At 47.0% G+C, this 20,387-nt stretch overlaps 1 protein-coding gene across 1 annotated transcript in view; it reads right to left on the bottom strand.

The window, feature by feature from the left end:
* The window catches only part of PRPF4 (pre-mRNA processing factor 4), a 23,937-nt gene extending 3,638 nt beyond the window's left edge, over positions 1–20,299 (bottom strand). Inside the window, exons 1-9 of the mRNA XM_026658730.2 lie at positions 20,180–20,299; positions 8,604–8,781; positions 7,071–7,257; positions 6,744–6,831; positions 5,771–5,850; positions 5,382–5,475; positions 3,737–3,831; positions 1,902–1,960; positions 1,334–1,461 (exon numbers count right to left, since the gene is read on the bottom strand). Coding sequence (XP_026514515.1) covers positions 1,334–1,461; positions 1,902–1,960; positions 3,737–3,831; positions 5,382–5,475; positions 5,771–5,850; positions 6,744–6,831; positions 7,071–7,257; positions 8,604–8,781; positions 20,180–20,263 — 993 coding nt within the window. The 5' untranslated portion in view covers positions 20,264–20,299. The remainder of the gene's footprint in view (positions 1–1,333; positions 1,462–1,901; positions 1,961–3,736; positions 3,832–5,381; positions 5,476–5,770; positions 5,851–6,743; positions 6,832–7,070; positions 7,258–8,603; positions 8,782–20,179) is intronic.
* Positions 20,300–20,387: the final 88 nt, after the last annotated feature.

The raw sequence follows: 20,387 nt of genomic DNA on the forward strand, positions 1-20,387 counted from the left end.
GCCCTCCTTGTTACCACCAGCCACAACCTCACCCTAAACTAGAGGTGGGTGAAAAATACCAAGCATTTTTCACAGACAGTTTTGAATTTTTTTCACATTTTTCAAAATTCCCCAAGAAAAATTTACAAAAAACTGAAACGGAAAAATGGTCCATTTTCAAAAACTGTTTTCATGAAACATTTTCTGATTTTTGAAAACCAAAAATGAATTTATTTTTATTCGAAACCATTTTTTTTAAAACAAAAGCCAAAAAAACATTTTACAAAACATTTTTGGTTTCTGCTTTTTCTATGTTCGTTAAAAAAAGTTTCAATTAAAAATATTTTTCAGAGGTTCATAGATTCCGGGCCCGGCAGTTGGGGCATCCATCACACTGAGGAAATTTAAACTTAAATCCCTGAAAATATTCATTTTTAGGAGGGGGTTCACGAGATTTCACAATTTAGTGAAAGGGGTTCGCAGGCTGTTAAAGTTTGGGAACCACTGCAATAACACTATTAAATGCCTGAGCTCCCTGGGGCAGGGCCTATCTTGTCTGTGGCTGTATAGCACCTCCTAGATGCTACAGTAATACAGAGAATAATAAACAGCGGACACGAAATCTGAACATGACCGAGAGAAGCAGCAGTTATCACCATCCCAGTCGCCCAGAACAAGTACAGTGATGGGAAGACACGACACCAGCCATGCGGAAGGAGTCACATGGTGGTCACGAATGGGCTGATATCCGTTCTGCCAAAATTACATGCATCAGCCCAGCAGCCACTAAGAGGTTTGAAAGAGTATCAGAAAGAAAAACATTCATCCAAACAGGCCAATTAAAGAGATAACCGTCTCCATGTCCACATGGGACAAATAACTAAATCCCCTGGTGCCAATTTACTGCTGCCATGCCAAAGACAATTAAAAACCATCCCTCAAAGCTAATAGGAAGCTGCTGAGGCCCTCAAAGCCACCTGTGTCTCATGCAGAGACACACTGCAGGGCTTTGCTTTTAAAACAAGCCAGATGTCAATATCCTGCACCCCTCGTTGTTTTATTCTTGCCAGACTAAAGGCTGGACCTGGCTTTTGATGACAGCCACGTCTGGCTCCTGATCCCAACAAATGACTCTTCGGTAGCAAGGTGTTACATTTGGTCCATCCCTCTTTGGATACTGGTGTTAACTGAGAGCCCAGACAATGTAAAAAGTTAACTCCTTAGCTCCCGTAGCTGGGAATTTTCTCCTGGCAGAAGACTACGGTGAAACACTGAACTCCCAATGCAGAGTTTTAAGACCTCAGCAGCACTTAGTCCATCATCCAGAACTTGGCTCCACTGTCCAGTGTCATTCTGACCTTTCAAGGTTCCAGAGTTTGACAGAGCCATCAGCTGCACAAGAGGCCAGGTTGATGTCCTTCTTGTCCAGGGAGACAGTAGCCTGGGGATGGAACACTATTGCTCCTACGTTGGTGTTGTGCCCTTAGCGAGGGTGAGAATGAGAGAGAGAGAAAGTCAAAAGACTGCATGCTCTGCTGGGTGATCTCTGCTTCCCCCCACCAGCTCTTCTGACAACAGGTTTTATCAGGTCAGAATTGTGCAACCAAGTTCTGGCTTATTGGACATGGAACCACAGGATTCTTCCTCACTGTGGACTAACCAGGGACTTGGACATCTGGCTAAAGTATGTCAGCACAAACTAGGAAACCCCCCCACCAATTTCAATGACCAGCGACAAACAATGAGCTCATGGCCCCCTCTCCTCCCCTCTCCAGCACTGGTGAAAGTTGCAGAGAGTCACCCACAAAGAATCCAGTTCCCAAAGCATCTTTAGCCAAATAGCAATGGTTTACATTATAACCAGACTCTGAGGGGAATAAGGGTACTTAGCAAAGAGCTTGCATCAGCAAAAGCACTTCTACCTCGTAAAGTATGAACAAGATTGCAGTCAGGCACAGACCAGAGCTTGCACAGGCCACTCCTGTTGAACACAAGAAACATGGTTGGAGTCACAGTCACAACACAGGAGGGATTGCGAACCCCAAAAGCACAGCTCAAAAAACAACTAAGAAAACAGAGTGTGGGGTTACTGCAGTGACTAAAATACTGGTAAACACTGACCTAACTCCCACAAGACTGATCCCTGAAGGGTTAGAGGGGGCTTTGGCAGGCAGTCCACTGAACAGATGAGAAGTCTCCTCCCTTGAGGAGTGATTGTGGGTGAAGGGCTCAACCAGTAGGAGAAGGGACAGTTCTCACTGCTCTTAGTCAATGCAAGAAGAGCCACCTCCAATGCAGAGGTGGAATGTGCCACTCAGTGGGTGGGTGGGTGTTAGCTGCAGGCTCAGATCCTCTTTGTGGTGCAGACACTAGAGCATCACATGATCCCACAAACCACACACTGAAGGGCTGGGCACAGGGCTTGATGCACAGAAGTGAAAAGTGAGGGCATGAAATGCCGGGAATGCTTTGTGACCTTGCTATAAGGGGAACAGATGCTTCAAACCCTTGCTAGGAAGTAGAATGGTGTGAAGGCAGGGTTTAGAAAAGCAGGCATAAGCCTTACTTGAGATCTGAAAACCCTACTCCTAGAGGAATTTTGAACCACTGTGCAAGCGCAGAATTAATGTCCTCCGCAGTCTTTTCCCCCCTGCAGAATAATGTATTCTGATGAGGTGTCCAAGGGAAGCCGTGAGAGGGGTCACACTGCAATTACACCTTTCACCCACCAGAGGCTGATGTGGTGCCAGAAGAGAGGGCACCTGACTCAATGGCTGGAGCAGCCAGCCATGGAGAGGGAGGGGCCAGAGGCTGCCTTCCTCACAGTGCCCTGCCGGTCCAGGTGAGAAGGCACGGGATATATTGGGGAGGGGGTGGGGGAGAGATGGACAGAGTAGCAGGGCACATGGGGATGCTAGGGGTGGTCTCACACAATGGGGTTCAGAAGAGCTAGTAGGGGAGGCAGACTGGGGCAGGGGCACAGGAGCTAGTGGGGTGACATTAAGCCAGGGGCTGAATGGGCCTGGGGGTGAAGGAATACATGGAGACGGGGCAGCTATGGCTGGCTGAGTGAAGGTGCAGGGCCACACAGGGACAAGGGGGTACAGGACCACAAGGGGACATGTGCAGACATGCCTGGCTGAATGGAAAGTTGGGGTGCAAGGACACATGGGAATAGGGCAGATGTACTTGACTAAATGGGAGAGGCTAGGGGTCAGCCAGGGTCTGCATGGGGGATGCTCCCCAACTCCCTAACAATCCCCCCCCCCCAAATCCTATTCCATAGTTCTCCCACCAACACCCAACAACCCTCTGGGTTCACTCCCAGGCTGCTTCCCAGCAATTACTTCCCTCTCCCTCAGCTCCTCCATTACCCCTGAATCCCCCCAAGCCTTCTCACTGCTTCTGAGGGGTGCAGAAAATACACACTTGTATTGTAGTTTAAATGAATCATTGCTCAAAGTTCTGTATTAATATGCCTAGTAAGGGATCTATTTGTCAAAAAACATTTCCTGAATCTTTTTTGGTCTATATTGTTACAGACACTTGTTAATGGATATTTTGAAATAAATTACCAAAATAATTGAAATGGGTGTGATTATATTTGACAAAAAATATGCAGAATATTGCAGAATTTTAAAATATTGTGCACAATCTTTAAAAAAAATTGGCACAGAATTCCCCCAAGAATAAATCTCCCAGGACTCTGCCACATCCTTCTCACCCCTCCCAAAAGGTATTGTAAAAGGAAACTGACCAGCAGGCTGTAGCGAGGAGTTTGGAATTGGGACTGAAATGGCAGTAAGATATCGGGCGGTCATCCCCAATCTGACTGCAGAAATTATTCAAGGACTGCAAAGACATAGAGACAACTCTGACTCAAAACAGCACAAACCAGCAAGAGCCTCCCCTTTTTAAGGAGGCCATTCAAGTGACACACCCAAGCAAAGAGAACGGAGACCTTCACCAAGTCACTCTGCAAAGAGGTGAACTGCCCCAGCACCATGCCAATTCCATGGAGCAGACACATTGTACTGTAGGGCAGGTCTACACGACAAAATTAAGTTGACTTAACTCAATGTACTGCCACTGCAGTAATTAAAGCAGTGGTTCCCATCCACACTACGTACCTTCTGTCTGTGCTGTGCTTCCTCACCAGGAGCACTTCCACCAAGATATTATGGGGCACTGACAGCTGTGAGTCCTGCACAGGGCGGGGCTGACAGCCGAAAGGTGATGTAAGTAATGCAGTGTCTATATGAACACCTTGTCACCCTAACTACATTGATCTAAGTGCTACACCTCTCACGGAGGTGGAGTTATTAAATCAATGTAGTAGGCGACTTACATCGGTGGGATTTTTAGTGTAGACGCTTAGAGTTAGATCAGCATAAGCTCTCAGCTTGCTGGGCCCTGCACTACTGGATATGTTTGAAGGTGCACTTCAAAGTGTTGGTTCTGATCCAGAGAGCCCTATGTGGTCTGGGTCCCTCTTTTCCTACATACCGGGTGCAATCGCCATTGATTTTGCCAGGGCTAGTGGCAGGGTGTTCTCAGGAAAGAGTCCACCCATCTAAAGCTGCCCCCTCTGGAGGTATTAGGTACAATATTACTAGCTTTAGGGCACAGTGTGAGAACGCTCTGTTAATTGGCTTCTAGTTCCATTTTTACAGAAGGGGGGGGGGGTTCATTGACTCATTCTGAAACAATTGTTACTATGTTGGTTTTTTCAATTGGTTTAAGGCTCCCAGGTGTCAAGGAAGCAGGTGAGAGAACAATCTTTAAAAAAAAACCATGATCCCTCTTCCCTGCTGAAAAAAAGCCAGTGACCAGCCCAGGCAGTTTCTTTATCACCATAGGCTACTCGTGCAGAAGTGCACAGATGTGTCTCCATCCCTTTGCCCTGCAGGGAGAGGATTAATAGAACTGCGCGGATACAAATTTATATCCATGGATGCAGATATCTGCAGGTATAAATCGGCATCGGTGGAACTGCAGGGCTCTCCCGGGAACCGCAGTGGGGAAAGGAGCAGAATGTGGGGCCGCTGCTCCCAGGAGCCAATGCCCCATGCTGGCAGGTCCTCTGGCGCAGCTATAATGCCTCCGCCCTGCCCCCGTCCTTTCCATGCAGTTGACTGCGTCTCCTGTTTGGGATATAAATTTGTATCCGTGCAGGGCTATAAGGATTAAACCCAAACCCTGTCCTCTGAATCACTGACGGGACAGGACCATTTTAGGTTCAAGGCCCAGCCTGGTCACACGATCAGAGAAGGGGTAGAGCATGCTAGGCAGGGCTTGGAGAATAACATGCAGCTGGGAAGTCACTCTAGGCCTAGGAGCTTTGCTCTGGTAGAGCCATCTCTTGCTGATCACTTATGATCAGAGATAAAACCACCCCTTACCCTCAGGGATTTGTGCAGTTCTTGCTTCTGGGATGTCCTGGTCGCCTCTGGAATCTCTTTGTACAGACGGGCTTCTTCCAGCCGCTTTGTTGCCCTGTGGCATGAGCAATATTAGAGTGATTATACCTCACATCCCCCTGCCCTAGGGCTGGCATAGGTCCTGTCCTCTCCTTCCTGGCCTCAAAGCTGGGCTATTGCCAGCGCTAGTCATGTGTACAACCCCATAGTCCTTTATGCTTGGCTCCAACCACAGCTATGAGTCCCCTGTTCTCAAGCTCCCAGCTTTGCCCACCACAGGGCAATCATTAGCTTGGTTTAACAAGTCTGCTGCTCCTTATAACAGCTCATGTCTTCTCCCACTGTTTTCAATTTGTAACCTGGTTCCTTACCTGGGGAGCGAGTAGTTGGCGATCCACAGCCTAGCTATTTTCAGGCTGTTGGGCCCTTCATGGTACCAAGTTTGCTGATACTAACAAACAAAAAAAACGCAGAAAAAGTTTGAGTGATGCCACTGCAGCATCTGCTGTTAAACCTGTGCTGAGAGTGGGAAGCAGCTATTTTCGGGGGTTTATAAAGTGTGTGGATTAGTGTGGCTCTACTATCCCTAGAGAAGGGTTTAAGGCAGACGTGTCACACATACGGTCTCATGGACCAGATTTGGCTTGTCTGAGATGTTTAAATAGCCCACATGCCATGTTCAGATTGCGCAGTCTCAGCTTTTCATTTAACCACTGCATAGTTAATTATTTTAGCAGATGGAAGGGGGAAGGAAGTCCAGGGAGTGGGAAGTGAGAGTTGCTGCAAGGAAGAGAACGCAGAGAGAAGAATAAAGGAAAAACAAAATGAAGAGGGAGAGAAAGGAGGGTGGAGAAGGGCAGAAAAAGTGGTGTGGTGGCTCAAAGTGGGTGGCAAAGACAATGAATGTGGCAATAAAGTACTTAATAATAGTAATTAAAAGGTTAATTACTCTAAAAGGACACATTCTGGCCTTGCTCTTCATGCAGTCCTCTCATTGCCAGCAGCAAGTTTTCTGTTGTGGAAGGAGCGGGGCATGGAGCCCTACATCTACACTTCTGGCTCATGGACAATAACTAAATGTGGAATGCAGCCTTTTCTACACAATAAATTTGATACCCCTGATTTAATAGGTTATAAAAGTGGAAGCAACAGGCTTTTTCAAATGGGTAGTAGTGGCAGGAAGGGATGATGCGTGGAGTGAATTCATACTATCAGACCCTCTATTGAAACAAGAATCCACCAGGATAGAGGCCTGGAAATAATATAGGCTGCCAAACAGGCTGTCAAGCAGCCTCCTCCTCTCTGCATTAACAGCCAGCAGACACTAAGAATGGGAGATTTTACCTCTTCTTTGGATTTCTTAGATTTTTCATCATCTTTCTTGGTCTTTTTTAAGGCATCTGTGCCAACCACCGAGAGAATATTTCTCAATCTGTAATGAGATGCATCAAAAGTTAACCCTATTCACTCAGTGAGTTCTAGATAATCTTGGCCAGGAGAGATGGTCAGTTTCTTTCACTGTCGCCTCCCTTCAACTCCTTCTACATCACCATGAAGACTCACTGGTCAACAATACTCACTGCACTCAACATCTCAAGGAATTTGACAGGAGATTTGAATGGGGTGGGGGTGGTTACCACTATCAGCCACACAGAGGACTAGGCACAGCACCTCTCTCTCCGTTCTGCAGGCCCCTCTCCAAAGAGCGTGATGGGCTCCCCAAGTGCTCGTAGGCATGCCTTGACTTCAGAGTCATCTGTGGAAACGTTGATCTGCCTGGCACGCTTCCTGCGCTCAAACTCAGCCAACACTTCTGCCTGACGCTCACTTATGTGGTCTTCAAGATCAAAGACCTCACCTACGCCAGAAACAGAGCCATCAGATTAAAACAACAACAAATGAAATTAAAGCAGCAAAGGTTTGGACAATTCTAACCACAAAAAAATATATATAATTTAAAAATGATTCTCACAACCATTTAAAGCAGGTCCCTTCCAACCCTGATATTCTATGATTCTATGCTATTTGGTACCAGCAATGGCATGTTCCTCCAGACACCCTGCTCAAATCAAGATGGTGCACTGGATATTAGGACTTCTAGTCTCAGCAGCCCCAACCTCTGTATTGAAGTTCAGCAGCTGATTAAGTACAGCCCTCAGGCTTCTGGCAAGCTGCCAGCATGCCTAGGGTCCTATTAAATCCATTTTATTTTTGTGGATTTTTAGATTTATTTTTTAAAAATGAATTCACTCTTCTCCAGCCCTGGAGCCACAGCCAGGAGCGAGAAAAGGAATTCCGTGTTATTGTTTTGCTTCCGTGATTCCGTCTGTGTTCTTGTTAACGTAGATTTCAGAGGCCCTACATGCCTTTCAGCTGGGCAAAGTTTGTGCATCTACAATTTTGGCCAATATTCAAACCTATCCTTATAAACACTCTCTAAGTCAGTTAAAAATTAATTCCATCTTTTGGGGTGGGTGGGTGTTTAAATCAAGATTGTTTGATACACGGACAATAATTAAGTAGCCTTACTATAAATGCATAAAAATGTTCAGAACTGAATTGCAATGGGAAAAGCTGATTTTAAAAAAATGTCTACAATTTAAACAAAACATCCTGCAAATATACAGTATATGGTAAAAGTGACACATTTTAAATCACCTTTTAAAGTAGCACTCAGTAATATGACCAATCTGACATTGCTGAACAGTAACACAAGAAGTCCACAGTAGTGTGTGTGTGTGTGTGTGTGTGTGTTAGGGGAGTTAGTGAGACAGCGTGTGTGTTAGGGGAGTATGTCTGCATGCTGTCTCTTTAAGCAGTGCACTCACCAGTCTGAACACTTGTTCAGACAGCAGCCAGGCTGAGCCAGAAGCTGGTGCACACAGTTGCCCCTTTGTCCCCCCACCCAAGCTGGGACTGGGTATACCAGCAGGGGGAGGGGGACAACCTGACATCTGTGCCCCTCTCCCACCGCACACACCACAGCAGATCGGGGGCCCCCAATCGAGAGCAGCTTGACTAAGTGCGGCTGTACCTAGCTCAGCCATGCAGCCCTCCCTGACAGTGTCCTGCAGCAGCCCTAGTGGCAGGGAGAGCAGGATTCCACGTTAATGTTTTGATTCTGTGATTCCGTCTGTGTTCTCGTTAATGCAGATTTCACAGGGCCCAAACAAGAAGAGGGTGTTACACAGAGTGCACTCTTACCGCTGGTTATGTTAATATTGCCTGCTTCAATCGCAGCTTTCACTCTATCTCTTCCCAGCAGCCCTGATTCTCCTTTGGCAAGACGTTCCCTTTCCTTCTCCTCCAAACTGCCGTAGAAGATATGGGATCTCTTGGGTGGGGGAGCATCACTGTCCTCTGAGAGCTTGTTTTTTGTTGCCTGGAGAATAAAGGCAGGATTTCAAAAGACTCGTTAGATATTTATCTGGCTACAAAGCAGCAATTCAGCAATCTCTTCAGCTGTGAGAGACAGCATCCCCCAGGAGAAAGAGTTAATGAGGTCATCCAGGTGAGAAGCCCTGAAATTATATATAAAAGTTCATTTGAACATCGAGTCTATTCCCCAGCAAAACTGTGTTAAAGAAGAGTTAGCAGCAAAGGAGTTTTAAAAAAACTGGACATGTGATCTTTTCTGCTTCTTTATGATGTTAACAAAAATCCTCTCAGGCTCTCCTTAACTTTTTTTCCCCTGCTAGTTTCTTCCTTTGGGGCTACACTTGAAAGTTAATTTTGATTAAGGTAGGTGCAAATTTAAACGGCATCAGCTATTTCTGATTAACTCCCTGCGAGGACGCTCTTATTCTGAAATAAGAGTGCCGCCTTGCTCCTCTCGAATCAGCTAAACCAGAACACCACACTCATGCTCCAGAATATGAGCATGCACACAGAGATATTCCTGAATAACTCCATGTAGAGACAAGCCCTTAAAATGTAGAGTCTGCCCTTCCCTAGCTTTTCTGGAGGACGTCTGGGTGATAAGGCATGTCTTAACACTCTAACTGAAAGAAGGAAGGATCTGAATCTTTCACAAGGAATTTCATTATTCAAAACATTACTTAGCCTTAGAAGCTAAATAGGTTTTACTAAAAGTAAACAGAAGAAAAATGAACAGGAGTACTTGTGGCACCTTAGAGACTAACAAATTTTAGAAGAAAAATGTTAATGTGCCACTCCCCGGCCCCGCACGACCAGTAATCCCTTCTCCACTTTAAAGCTGAACCTTCTCTGATCTTCAGATAAGAACATAAGAACGGCCATATTGGGTCAGACCAAAGGTCCATCCAGCCCAGTATCCTGTCTGCCGACAGTGGCCAATGCCAGGTGCCCCAGAGGGAGTGAACCTAACAGGTAACGATCAAGTGATCTCTCTCCTGCCATCCAGCTCCATCCTCTGACAAACAAAGGCTAGGGACACCATTCCTTACCCATCCTCGCTAATAGCCATTAATGGACTTAACCGCCATGAATTTATCTACTTCTCTTTTAAATCCTGTTATAGTCCTAGCCTTCACAACCTCCTCAGGCAAGAAATTCCACAGGTTGACTGTGTGCTGTGTGAAGAACTTCCTTTTATTTGTTTTAAACCTGCTGCTCATTAATTTCATTTGGTGGCCCCTAGTTCTTATATTATGGGAACAGGTAAATAACTTTTCCCTATTCACTTTCTCCTCACCACTCATGATTTTATAGACCTTTATCATATCCCCCCTTAGTCTTCTCTTTTCCAAGCTGAAAAGTCCTAGCCTCTTTACTCTCTCCTCATATGGGACCTGTTCCAAACCCCTAATCATTTTGGTTGCCCTTCTCTGAACCTTTTCTAATGCCAGTACATCTTTTTTGAGATGAAGAGACCACATCTGTATGTAGTATTCAAGATGTGGGCGTACCATGGCTTTATATAAGTGCAATATAAAGAGATAGAGTGAAAGCTGTCTTACTCTCTATCCCTTTTTAAATGATTCCTAACATCCTGTTTGCTTTTTTGACTGCCGCTGCACACTGCGTGGACGTCTTCAGAGAACTATCCACAATGACTCCAAGAACTCTTTCCTGATTAGTTGTAGCTAAATTAGTCCCATTATATTGTATGTATAGTTGGTGTTATTTTTTCCAATGTGCATTACTTTACATTTATCCACATAAAATTTCATTTGCCATTTTGTTGCCCAATCACTTAGTTTTGTGAGATCTTTTTGAAGTTCTTCACAGTCTGCTTCGGTCTTAACTATCTTGAGCAGTTTAGGATCATCTGCAAACTTTGCCACCTCACTGTTTACCCCTTTCTCCAGATCATTTGTGAATAAGTTGAATAGGATTGGTCCTAGGACTGACTCTTGGGGAACACCACTAGTTACCCCTCTCCATTCTGAAAATTTACCATTTATTCCTACCCTTCGTTCCCTGTCTTTTAACCAGTTCTCAAGCCATGAAAGGACCTTCCCTCTTATCCCCTGACAACTTAATTTACGCAAGAGCCTTTGGTGAGGGACGTTGTCAAAGGCTTTCTGGAAATCTAAGTACACTACATCCACTGGATCCCCCTTGTCCACATGTTCGTTGACCCCTTCAAAGAACGCTAATAGATTAGTAAGACATGATTTCCCTTTACAGAAACCATGTTGACTTTTGCCCAACAATTTATGTTCTTCTATGTGTCTGACAATTTTATTCTTTACTATTGTTTCAACTAATTTGCCCAGTACTGATGTTAGACTTACCGGTCTGTAATCGCTGGGATCACCTCTAGAGCCCTTTTTAAATATTGGTGTTACATTGCTATCTTCCAGTCATTGGGTACAGAAGCTGATTTAAAGGATAGGTTACATACCATAGTTAATAATTCCGCAATTTCACGAGTTGAGTTCTTTCAGAACTCTTGGGTGAATGCCATCTGGTCCTGGTGACTTGTTACTGTTAAGTTCATAAATTAATTCCAAAACCCTCCTCTAATGACACTTCAATCTGTGACAATTCCTCAGATTTGTCACCTACAAAGGATGTCTAAGGTTTGGGAATCTCCCTAACATCCTCAGCCATGAAGACTGAAGCAAAGAATTCATTTAGTTTCTCTGCAATGACTTTATCGTCTTTAAGTGCTCATTTTGTATCTCAATCGTCCAGGGGCCCCACTGGTTGTTTAGCAGGCTTCCTGCTTCTGATACACTTAAAAAACATTTTGTTATTACCTTTTAAGTTTTTGGCTAGCTGTTCTTCAAACTCCTTTTTGGCTTATTACATTTTTACACTTAATTTGGCAGTGTTTATGCTCCTTTCTATTTACCTCACTAGGAACTGACCTCCATTTTTAAAAAGATGCCTTTTTATCTCTCACTGCTTCTTTTACATGGTTGTAAGCCACAGTGGCGCTTTTTTAGTTCTTTGACTGTGTTTTTTAATTTGGGGTATACGTTTAAGTTGGGCCTCTATTATGGTGTCTTTGAAAAGTGTCCATGCAGCTTGCAGGGATTTACTCTAGTCACTGTACCTTTTAATTTCTGTTTACCTAATCTCCTCATTTTTGCATAGTTCCCCTTTCTGAAATTAAATGCCACAGTGTTGGGCTGCTAAGGTGTTCTTCCCACCACAGGAATGTTAAATGTTATATTATGGTCACTATTTCCAAGTGGTCCTGTTATAGTTACCTCTTGGACCAGATCCTGCGCTCCACTCAGGACTAAATCGAGAATTGCCTCTCCCCTTGTGGGTTCCTGTACAGCTGCTCCAAGAAGCTGTCATTTAAAGTATCAAGAAATTTTGTATCTGTATTTTGTCCTGAGGTGACATGTACCCAGTCAATATGGGGGATAATTGAAATCCCCCACTATTATTGAGTTCTTTATTTTGATAGCCTCTCTAATCTCCCTCAGCATTTCATAGTCTCTATCACTGTCCTGGTGAGGTGGTCGATAATAGATCCCTACTGTTATATTCTTATTAGAGCATGGAATTACTATCCATAGAGATTCTATGGAACATGTGGATTCATTTAAGATTTTTACTTCATTTGATTCTACATTCTCTTTCACATATAGTGCCACTCCCCGGCCCCGCACGACCTGTTCTGTCTTTCCGATATATTTTGTACCCCAGAATGATTGTGTCCCATTGATTGTCCTCACTCCACCAGGTTTCTGTGATGCCTTTATATCAATATCCTCCTTTAACACAAGGCACTCTAGTTCACACATCTTATTATTTAGACTTCTAGCATTTGTGTACAATCACTTAAAAAACTTGTCACTCTTTATTTGTCTGCCCTTTTCTGATGTATCAGATTCTTTTTATGTGAATGTTTCTCGTCCGATCTGGCCCATTCTTTATCCTCTTCCATCCTCTCCTCCTGACTAAAACCTAGAGAATCTCTTTCAATAGACTCTCCTCCAAGAGAAGTCTCTGTCTGATGCACTTGCTCCTCTGCAGCAATCAGCTTTCCCCCCATCTCTTAGTTTAAAAACTGCTCTGCAACCTTTTTAATGTTAAGTGCCAGCAGTTTGGAGCCACTTTGGTTTAGGTGGAGCCCATCCATCCTGAATACGTTCCCCCTATCCCAAAAGTTTCCCAGTTCCTAATAAATCTAAACCCCTCCTCTCTACACCATCATCTCATCCACGCATTGAGACTCTGAAGCTCTGCCTGCCTACCTGGCCCTGCACGTGGAACTGGAAGCATTTCTGAGAATGCCACCATAGAGGTCCTGGATTTCAGTCTCTTTCCTAGCAGCCTAAATTTGGCCTCCAGAACGTCTCTCCTACCCTTCCCTATGTCATTGGTACCTACATGTACCACAACCACAGGCTCCTCCCCAGCACTACACATAAGTCTATCTAGATGCCTCGAGAGATCCGCAACCTTCGCACCAGGCAGGCAAGTCACCATACGGTTCTCCCGGTCGTTACAAACCCTGCTATCTATGTTTCTAATGATCGAATCTCCCTTTACTAGCACCTGCCTTTTCCTAATGACTGGAGTTCCCTCCCCCGGAGAGGTAACCTCAGTGCAAGAGGATACCCCAACATCATCTGAAAGGAGGGTCCCAACTATGAGAAGGTTTCCCTCTGCTCCTTCCTTCTGATCACAATTGTCACCATTTCACAAGTTCTCCATCAGAGAATCTTTTAATATAGACAGGTCCTTAATTTCTCCTGTAGAAAACAAGTGGGAAAAACAAACTTTAAAAACCCACACTTTCTTCCCTTCTTTATCCATCAGATAGAAGCAAAAAGGGTACAAAACTATTTGCAGGTCACCTTTAAGACTGACAATGTTTTTCAATGGAGTCCAGCTAATATGCACAACAAAATTACACTCCCTACAAATTATTAAGACCTCCAAAAGCAAAAAGACCCCAGACTGTTGGAAAATGTAGCTGTGAAGCTGAGGGATTCAGTGAGTTCCTTCCCGTTTATAACACATTTCACTGACACCCTACCCCACTATACTCCCCGGTTTTTCCAAAATAAAAACAAAGGTCAAACCAATCTGTTACTAGATTATAGAATCATAGAATATCAGGGTTGGAAGGTCATCTAGTCCAACTCCCTGCTCAAAGCAGGACCAATTCCCAACTAAATCATCCCAGCCAGGGCTTTGTCAAGCCAGACCTTAAAAACCTCTAAGGAAGGAGATTCCACCACCTCCCTAGGGCCTGGTCTACACTACGACTTTAATTCGGATTTAGCTGCGTTAATCCGAATTAATCCTTAACCCGTCCACACAATGGAGCCAGTTACTTCAAATTAAAGGGCGCTTAAAATCGATTTCTGTACTCCACCCCGACGAGCGGAGTACCACCAAAATCGATTTTGTAAATTCGAATTAGGGGTAGTGTGGCCGCACACCACCGAATTAATGTGGTTAAAATTAATGGGGTAGTGTGGCCGCACACCACCGAATTAATGTGGTTAAAAACCGAATTAATGTGCTTAGTGTGGCCGCGCACAATCGAATTTATACAATCTGTTTCCCAAATTCGAATTATCTAAATTTGAATTAATCTCGTAGTGTAGACGTACCCTAGGTAACCCATTCCAGTGCTTCACCACCCTCCTAGTGAAAAAGTTTTTCCTAATATCCAACCTAAGCCTCCCGCACTGCAATTTGAGACCATTACTCCTTGTTCTGTCATCTGATACCACTGAGAACAGTCTAGATCCACCCTCTTTGGAACCCCCTTTCAGGTAGCTGAAAGCAGCTATCAAATCCCCCCTCATTCTTCTCTTCTGCAGACTAAACAATCCCAGTTCCCTCAGCCTCTCCTCATAAGTCATGTGCTCCAGCCCCCTAATCATTTTTGTTGCCCTCCGCTGGACTCTCTTCAATTTTTCCACATCCTTCTTGTAGTGTGGGGCCCAAAACTGGACACAGTACTCCAAATGAGACCTCACCAACGTCGAATAGAGGGGAATGATCACGTCCCTCGATCTGCTGGCAATGCCCCTACTTATACAGCCCAAAATGCTGTTAGCCTTCTTGGCAACAAGGGCACACTGTTGACTCATATTCAGCTTCTCATCCACCGTAACCCCTAGGTCCTTTTCTGCAGAACTGCTGCCTAGCCATTCGGTCCCTAGTCTGTAACAGTGAATGGGATTCTTCCGTCTTAAGTGCAGGACTCTGCACTTGTCCTTGTTGAACCTCATCAGGTTTCTTTTGGCCCAATCCTCTAATTTGTCTAGGTCCCTCTGTATCCTATCCCTACCCTCCAGCGCATGTACCACTCCTCCCAGTTTAGTGTCATCTGCAAACTTGCTGAGAGTGCAGTCCACGCCATCCTCCAGATCATTAATGAAGATACTGAACAAAACCGGCCCCAGGACCGACCCTTGGGGCACTCCGCTTGAAACCGCTGCCAACTAGACATGGAGCCATTGATCACTACCCGTTGAGCCCGACACTCTAGCCAGCTTTCTATCCACCTTATAGTCCATTCATCCAGCCCATACTTCTTTAACTTGCTGACAAGAATACTGTGGGAGACAGTATCAAATGCTTTGCTAAAGTCAAGGAATAACACGTCCACTGCTTTCCCCTCATCCACAGACCCAGTTATCTCATCATAGAAGGCAATTAGGTTAGTCAGGCATGACTTGCCCTTGGTGAATCCATGCTGACTGTTCCTGAACACTTTCCTCTCCTCAAAGTGCTTCAGAATTGATTTCTTGAGGACCTGCTCCATGATTTTTCCAGGGACTGAGGTGAGGCTGACTGGCCTGTAGTTCCCCGGATTCTCCTCCTTCCCTTCTTTTAAAGATGGGCACTACACATTAGCCTTTTTCCAGTCATCTGGGACCTCCCCCGATCGCCATGAGTTTTCAAAGATAACGGCCGATGGCTCTGCAATCACATCCGCCAACTCCTTTAGCGCCCTCAGATGCAGCGCATCTGGCCCCATGGACTTGTGCTCGTCCAGTTTTTCTAAATAGTCCCGAACCACTTCTTTCTCCACAGAGGGCTGGTCACCTCCTCCCCATACTGTGCTGCCCAGTGCAGCAGTCTGGGAGCTGACCTTGTTTGTGGAGACAGGGGCAAAAAAAGCATTGAGTACATTAGCTTCTTCCACATCCTCTGTCACTAGGTTGCGTCCCTCATTCAGTAAGGGGCCCACACTTTCCTTGACTTTCTTCTTGTTGCCGACATACCTGAAGAAACCCTTCTTGTTACTCTTAACATCTCTTGCTAGCTGCAACTCCAAGTGTGATTTGGCCTTCCTGATTTCACTCCTGCATGCCTGAGCAATATTTTTATACTCCTCCCTGGTCATTTGTCCAATCTTCCACTTCTTGTAAGCTTCTTTTTTGCGTTTAAGATCAGCAAGGATTTCACTGTTAAGCCAAGCTGGTCACCTGCCAAATTTACTATTCTTTCTACACATCGGGATATAATATTCTATTCCCTATGTAAAGGATCCATTTCCAATGATTTCATAACATCTTTGGGTACAACTCCATGTTTAGATGCTCTTATTCTGGAATAAGAGTGCCCTAAATGGTCCCAGTTACTTGACATTTTCCCCAGTTAGTGTATGGCTCTTATTAAGCTTTTGGTGGACCAAAGTGAAAATGGTATTTGAAAAAGAGTTAGGCCTACCGATGGGCATGAGACTAGCACACATTGGATTACGCTGTGTGTGTGCCCAAGAGGTTTGCTAACCAGCCAGTAAGCACAGGACCTGAGTGGGTCAGGAATAAATGTTACAGCCACTGTACTTGAGCAACCCCCAGGCACTGGAAATTCAAACCCAGCTATAATCTGCCTCTGTCAAGGGTTGTTTTGTTTTTTTCATTTTGAGGAAATGCAATTTGATTACAGCAGAAAATTCAGAAGGTGTTCACACTATTTTTGAAAAGAAAATAAATTACACAGGCAAATGCCTCCTGGGATGTGGGGGTTTAAAAGGTGGAGAAGCAGTGTGGGAGAGGGGTTTGGGGCAAGAGCAAAGGAGATAGGATTAAGGGCAGGGGAACAAATGGGTATGGGTGATGAGGGATGGATGATACGAAAGTGTGGGGAAGAGACCGGGGCAGTCCCATTTTCGCTCCTCCCATGTGTTCAGGGATCTGGAGGTATCTGAGCCCCAGACTCCTCTCCCTGCTCCCCCAGGTGAGCTGGCATCTAGGGAAGCCCTGCCCCTCTAGGTGGGGAGCTGAGAACAGGCATGCTAGGAACATGCACCAAGAACACACTGCTGAGAGATGGGGTGAGGAGCGGAGAACAGATGCTTGACATGTGTCACAGGCTCTCAAGCACTGGCACTGGAGAAAAGGGATAAGAACATTGACTCAGGGTATGTCTACACAAACTGCTACAGCGGCACGGCTGCAGCTGTGCTGCTGTAGCGCTTCAGTGAAGATGTTACCTTCTCTGATGAAAGGGGTTCTCCCACTGGCATAAGTAATTCACTTCCCTGAGAGATGGTAGCTAAATCCAGAGGAGAACTCTCCTGTCAACCTAGCACAGTCTACATCGGGGGTTAGGTCCATTTAACTATGTTGCTCGGGGGTGTGGATTTTTCACACCCCTGAGCAACGTAGTTATACTGACTTAATGCCCTAGTGTAGACCAGGCTTCAGATGAACAGAGCAGTTACACATCTCAGAGCTATTGTTTCAGGCTCTATACATCTCCATGGGGCATTCCTCTTCACAGGAATACATCACAGTGAGCTCAACTGGCCTCTCCATACACCTCTCTGAGCCTCCTATGCTGGAGATGGATATGTAGAACCCCTTCCAAGGGCTTGTCTACACCACACAGCTTTTAGCAACAAGGCTGTGTTTGTCGCTAAAAGTCAGTGCGTGTAAATGCTCTTTTTTGGTACTTTGTCGGCACTTTTGCTGACAAAATACTTCCAGCCCCGCAAGCGGCGTTAGCTTTGTCAACAAAGCCATGTTCACACTGCCGCTTGCATCGACAAAACTTGTGACTTTCATGGGGGAGGGGGGGAGGCGGGGGGCTTTTTTAAGTACTTGTGAAAGACAGAAGTTTTGTTGACAACTTCACGGTGTAGACAAGCCCCAAGTCACTACACCTCTTTATGCTTCCGTTTCCCCATCTGTACAATGAGGATAAAGTGTTTTGAGATCTACTGATGAAAAGCATTACATAAGATCTAGGTATTATCATTGTTACCTAGCCACAGTAGTGTCCCAACTACCAACCTAAATAACTACTACTTCCAAAATGATCACTAAGGCTGTGTCTACACTGCCACTTTCAGTGCTAAAACTTCTGTCGTTCATTTTTTTTTGTTGTGAAAAAAAACCAATACCCCTCTGAGTGACAAAAGTTTTAGTGCTGAAAAGCGCCAGTACAGACAGTGCTTTATCGCTGGGAGCATAAAGCTACCACCGCTCCTTTGGGGTTTTTTTTTTTTTTTTTTTAATCACTGGAAGAGTTCTCCCCTGGCAATAAAACATGACTACATTGCGCATGTCACAGTTCTGCCGCAGCCACGCTGTAATGTGGGCACTGTAGACATACCCTTACTCGAACACCAAGATTTCTCTTTATGTTCAAAAAAGTTAGGGTTACCATATGTCCGGCTTTCCCCGGACATGTCCGGCTTTTGGGTCTTTAAATAGCCATCCGGGGGGAATTTGTAAAAAGCTAAAAATGTCTGGGATTCCCCCCCGGATGGCTATTTAAAGACCCAAAAGCGGCTGACAGGGCAGCCGCGCCGGATTGAGCCGCTCACTTGGGGCCTCTCCGGCAGCAAAAGCTCCTCCCCCACTTCCCCCCCTCCCTTGCAGCTACAGCACGCCAGCAGCGCTGCGCGGGGCATAGGCACCGACTTTAGCCAGCGCCGGTGGGTGCTCGGGCCCCCCCTGTCCTGCTCCGTCCCCATTCCAACCCCTTCCCCAAATCCCAGGCCCCGCCTCCTCCCCCAGGCACGCCGCTTTTCCCCTCCACCCCCCTCCCTCCCAGACTTTTGCGCGGAAAGCCTGGGAGGGGGGAGAAGCGGAGGTGAACTGGGGCAGGGAGGTGAGGGGAGGGCTGCCCGCAGCAGGTAACCGGGGGCGCAGGGGAACCGCTCCCCGCCCCAGCTCATTTCCGCTTCGCCTCTGCCTGCTGCCTTGAACGCACAGCCACGCCGCTCCGCTTCTCGCCCCCTCCCTCCCAGGCTTGCCGCGCGGACAGCTGATTTGAGGCAAGTCGGGGGGGGCGGAGAAGCGGGGCGGCTGCGCGCTCAGGGGAGCAGGCATAGCCAGAACAGGGGGGTTGGATGGGGTGGGGGTTCTGGGGGGGCCTGTCAGGGGGCAGGGGTGTAGAGAGGGATTGGAGCAGTCAGGGGACAGGGAGCAGGGGGGTTGGATGGGGGGGGTTCTGGGGGGGCCTGTCAGGGGGCGGGGGTGTGGAGAGGGATCGGGGCAGTCAGGGGACAGGGAGGGTTAGATGGGTTGGGGGGGCACTCAGGGGACAGGCAGCGGTTAGATAGGCATGGGAGTCCCGGGGATCTGGCGGGGGCGGGGGTGTGGATAGGAGTCAGAACAGTCAGGGAGTGGGGTCCTAGGGAGGCAGTTAGGGTGGGGGGGGTCTCAGGAGGGGGCAGTCGGGAACAGAGATAAGGGAAGCTTAGATAGGGGGTGGGGTCCCGGGGGGTGGTTAGGGGCAGGGCTCCCGGGAGAGGGCGATCAGGGGACAAGGAGCAGGGGGGGTTGGAGGTTCTGTGGGGGGCAGTCAGGGAGCAAGAAGTGGGAGGGAGTGGCTAGGGCGCGGGGCTACCCCCCCTTGAGCGTCCTCTTTTTTGAAAGTTCAAACATGGTAACCCTAAAAACAGTAATACATTCACTGCCAAAGAACTTCGTACACACAGAGTTACGGTTGCCCAGTTCAATCTGGTTTCCTACAAAACTCAGACTTTTGAAAACTAGGAAAAGCAGTTAATTACCTTAACTTTGCCCCAATGCGCCCATCACACACCCTTGCTCTCTGCCTTGGCCCTGTGGTGCACCGGAGCTCCCTGCTCCTGCCTAGCCCAGACACCCACTCAGCCTCCCCGCCAAAAACTACATTATAGCCCCTTCCCCTCCATCTGACGCGCCCATCTCCCCCACGTTATGGGCGGCCCCTGCGGCTCTCCCAGAGCCTGGCCTCCGACCACACGTAAGGCTCGGAGAGGGGCTTCTCCCCACAACACCGCACACCAGGCACGGCCCACCCGCCGCCCCGTGCTCGGCGGGCGGGCGGGCACCTCAGCGCTGCGGCCTCCGGAGCGACACCGGCGGGGAGGTGCGCAACGGCCCCCCGACGCCCTAGGAGCGCCACGAGCAAGACCCTACCCGCGGGGATGGAGCCGGGCCCGGCTGAGGAAGCGGTGCCCGCCCCGGGACGACACGCATCGCGGGGGCCCGCGAGGAAGCCATGCTGCTCAAGAAGGGAGGGAGACCTGTGAGCCGGGCCGGGCCTCACATCCACTTCCGGGTCACCGGGTGGAAGGGGGTGTGCGTGTGCTTCCGGGTTACATGGGCATGGAGGGAGGTGCTGGCC

This window comes from Terrapene carolina, unplaced genomic scaffold (genome assembly GCF_002925995.2).
Source record: "Terrapene carolina triunguis isolate 2854851 unplaced genomic scaffold, T_m_triunguis-2.0 Scaffold508, whole genome shotgun sequence".
NCBI lineage: Eukaryota > Metazoa > Chordata > Testudines > Emydidae > Terrapene > Terrapene triunguis.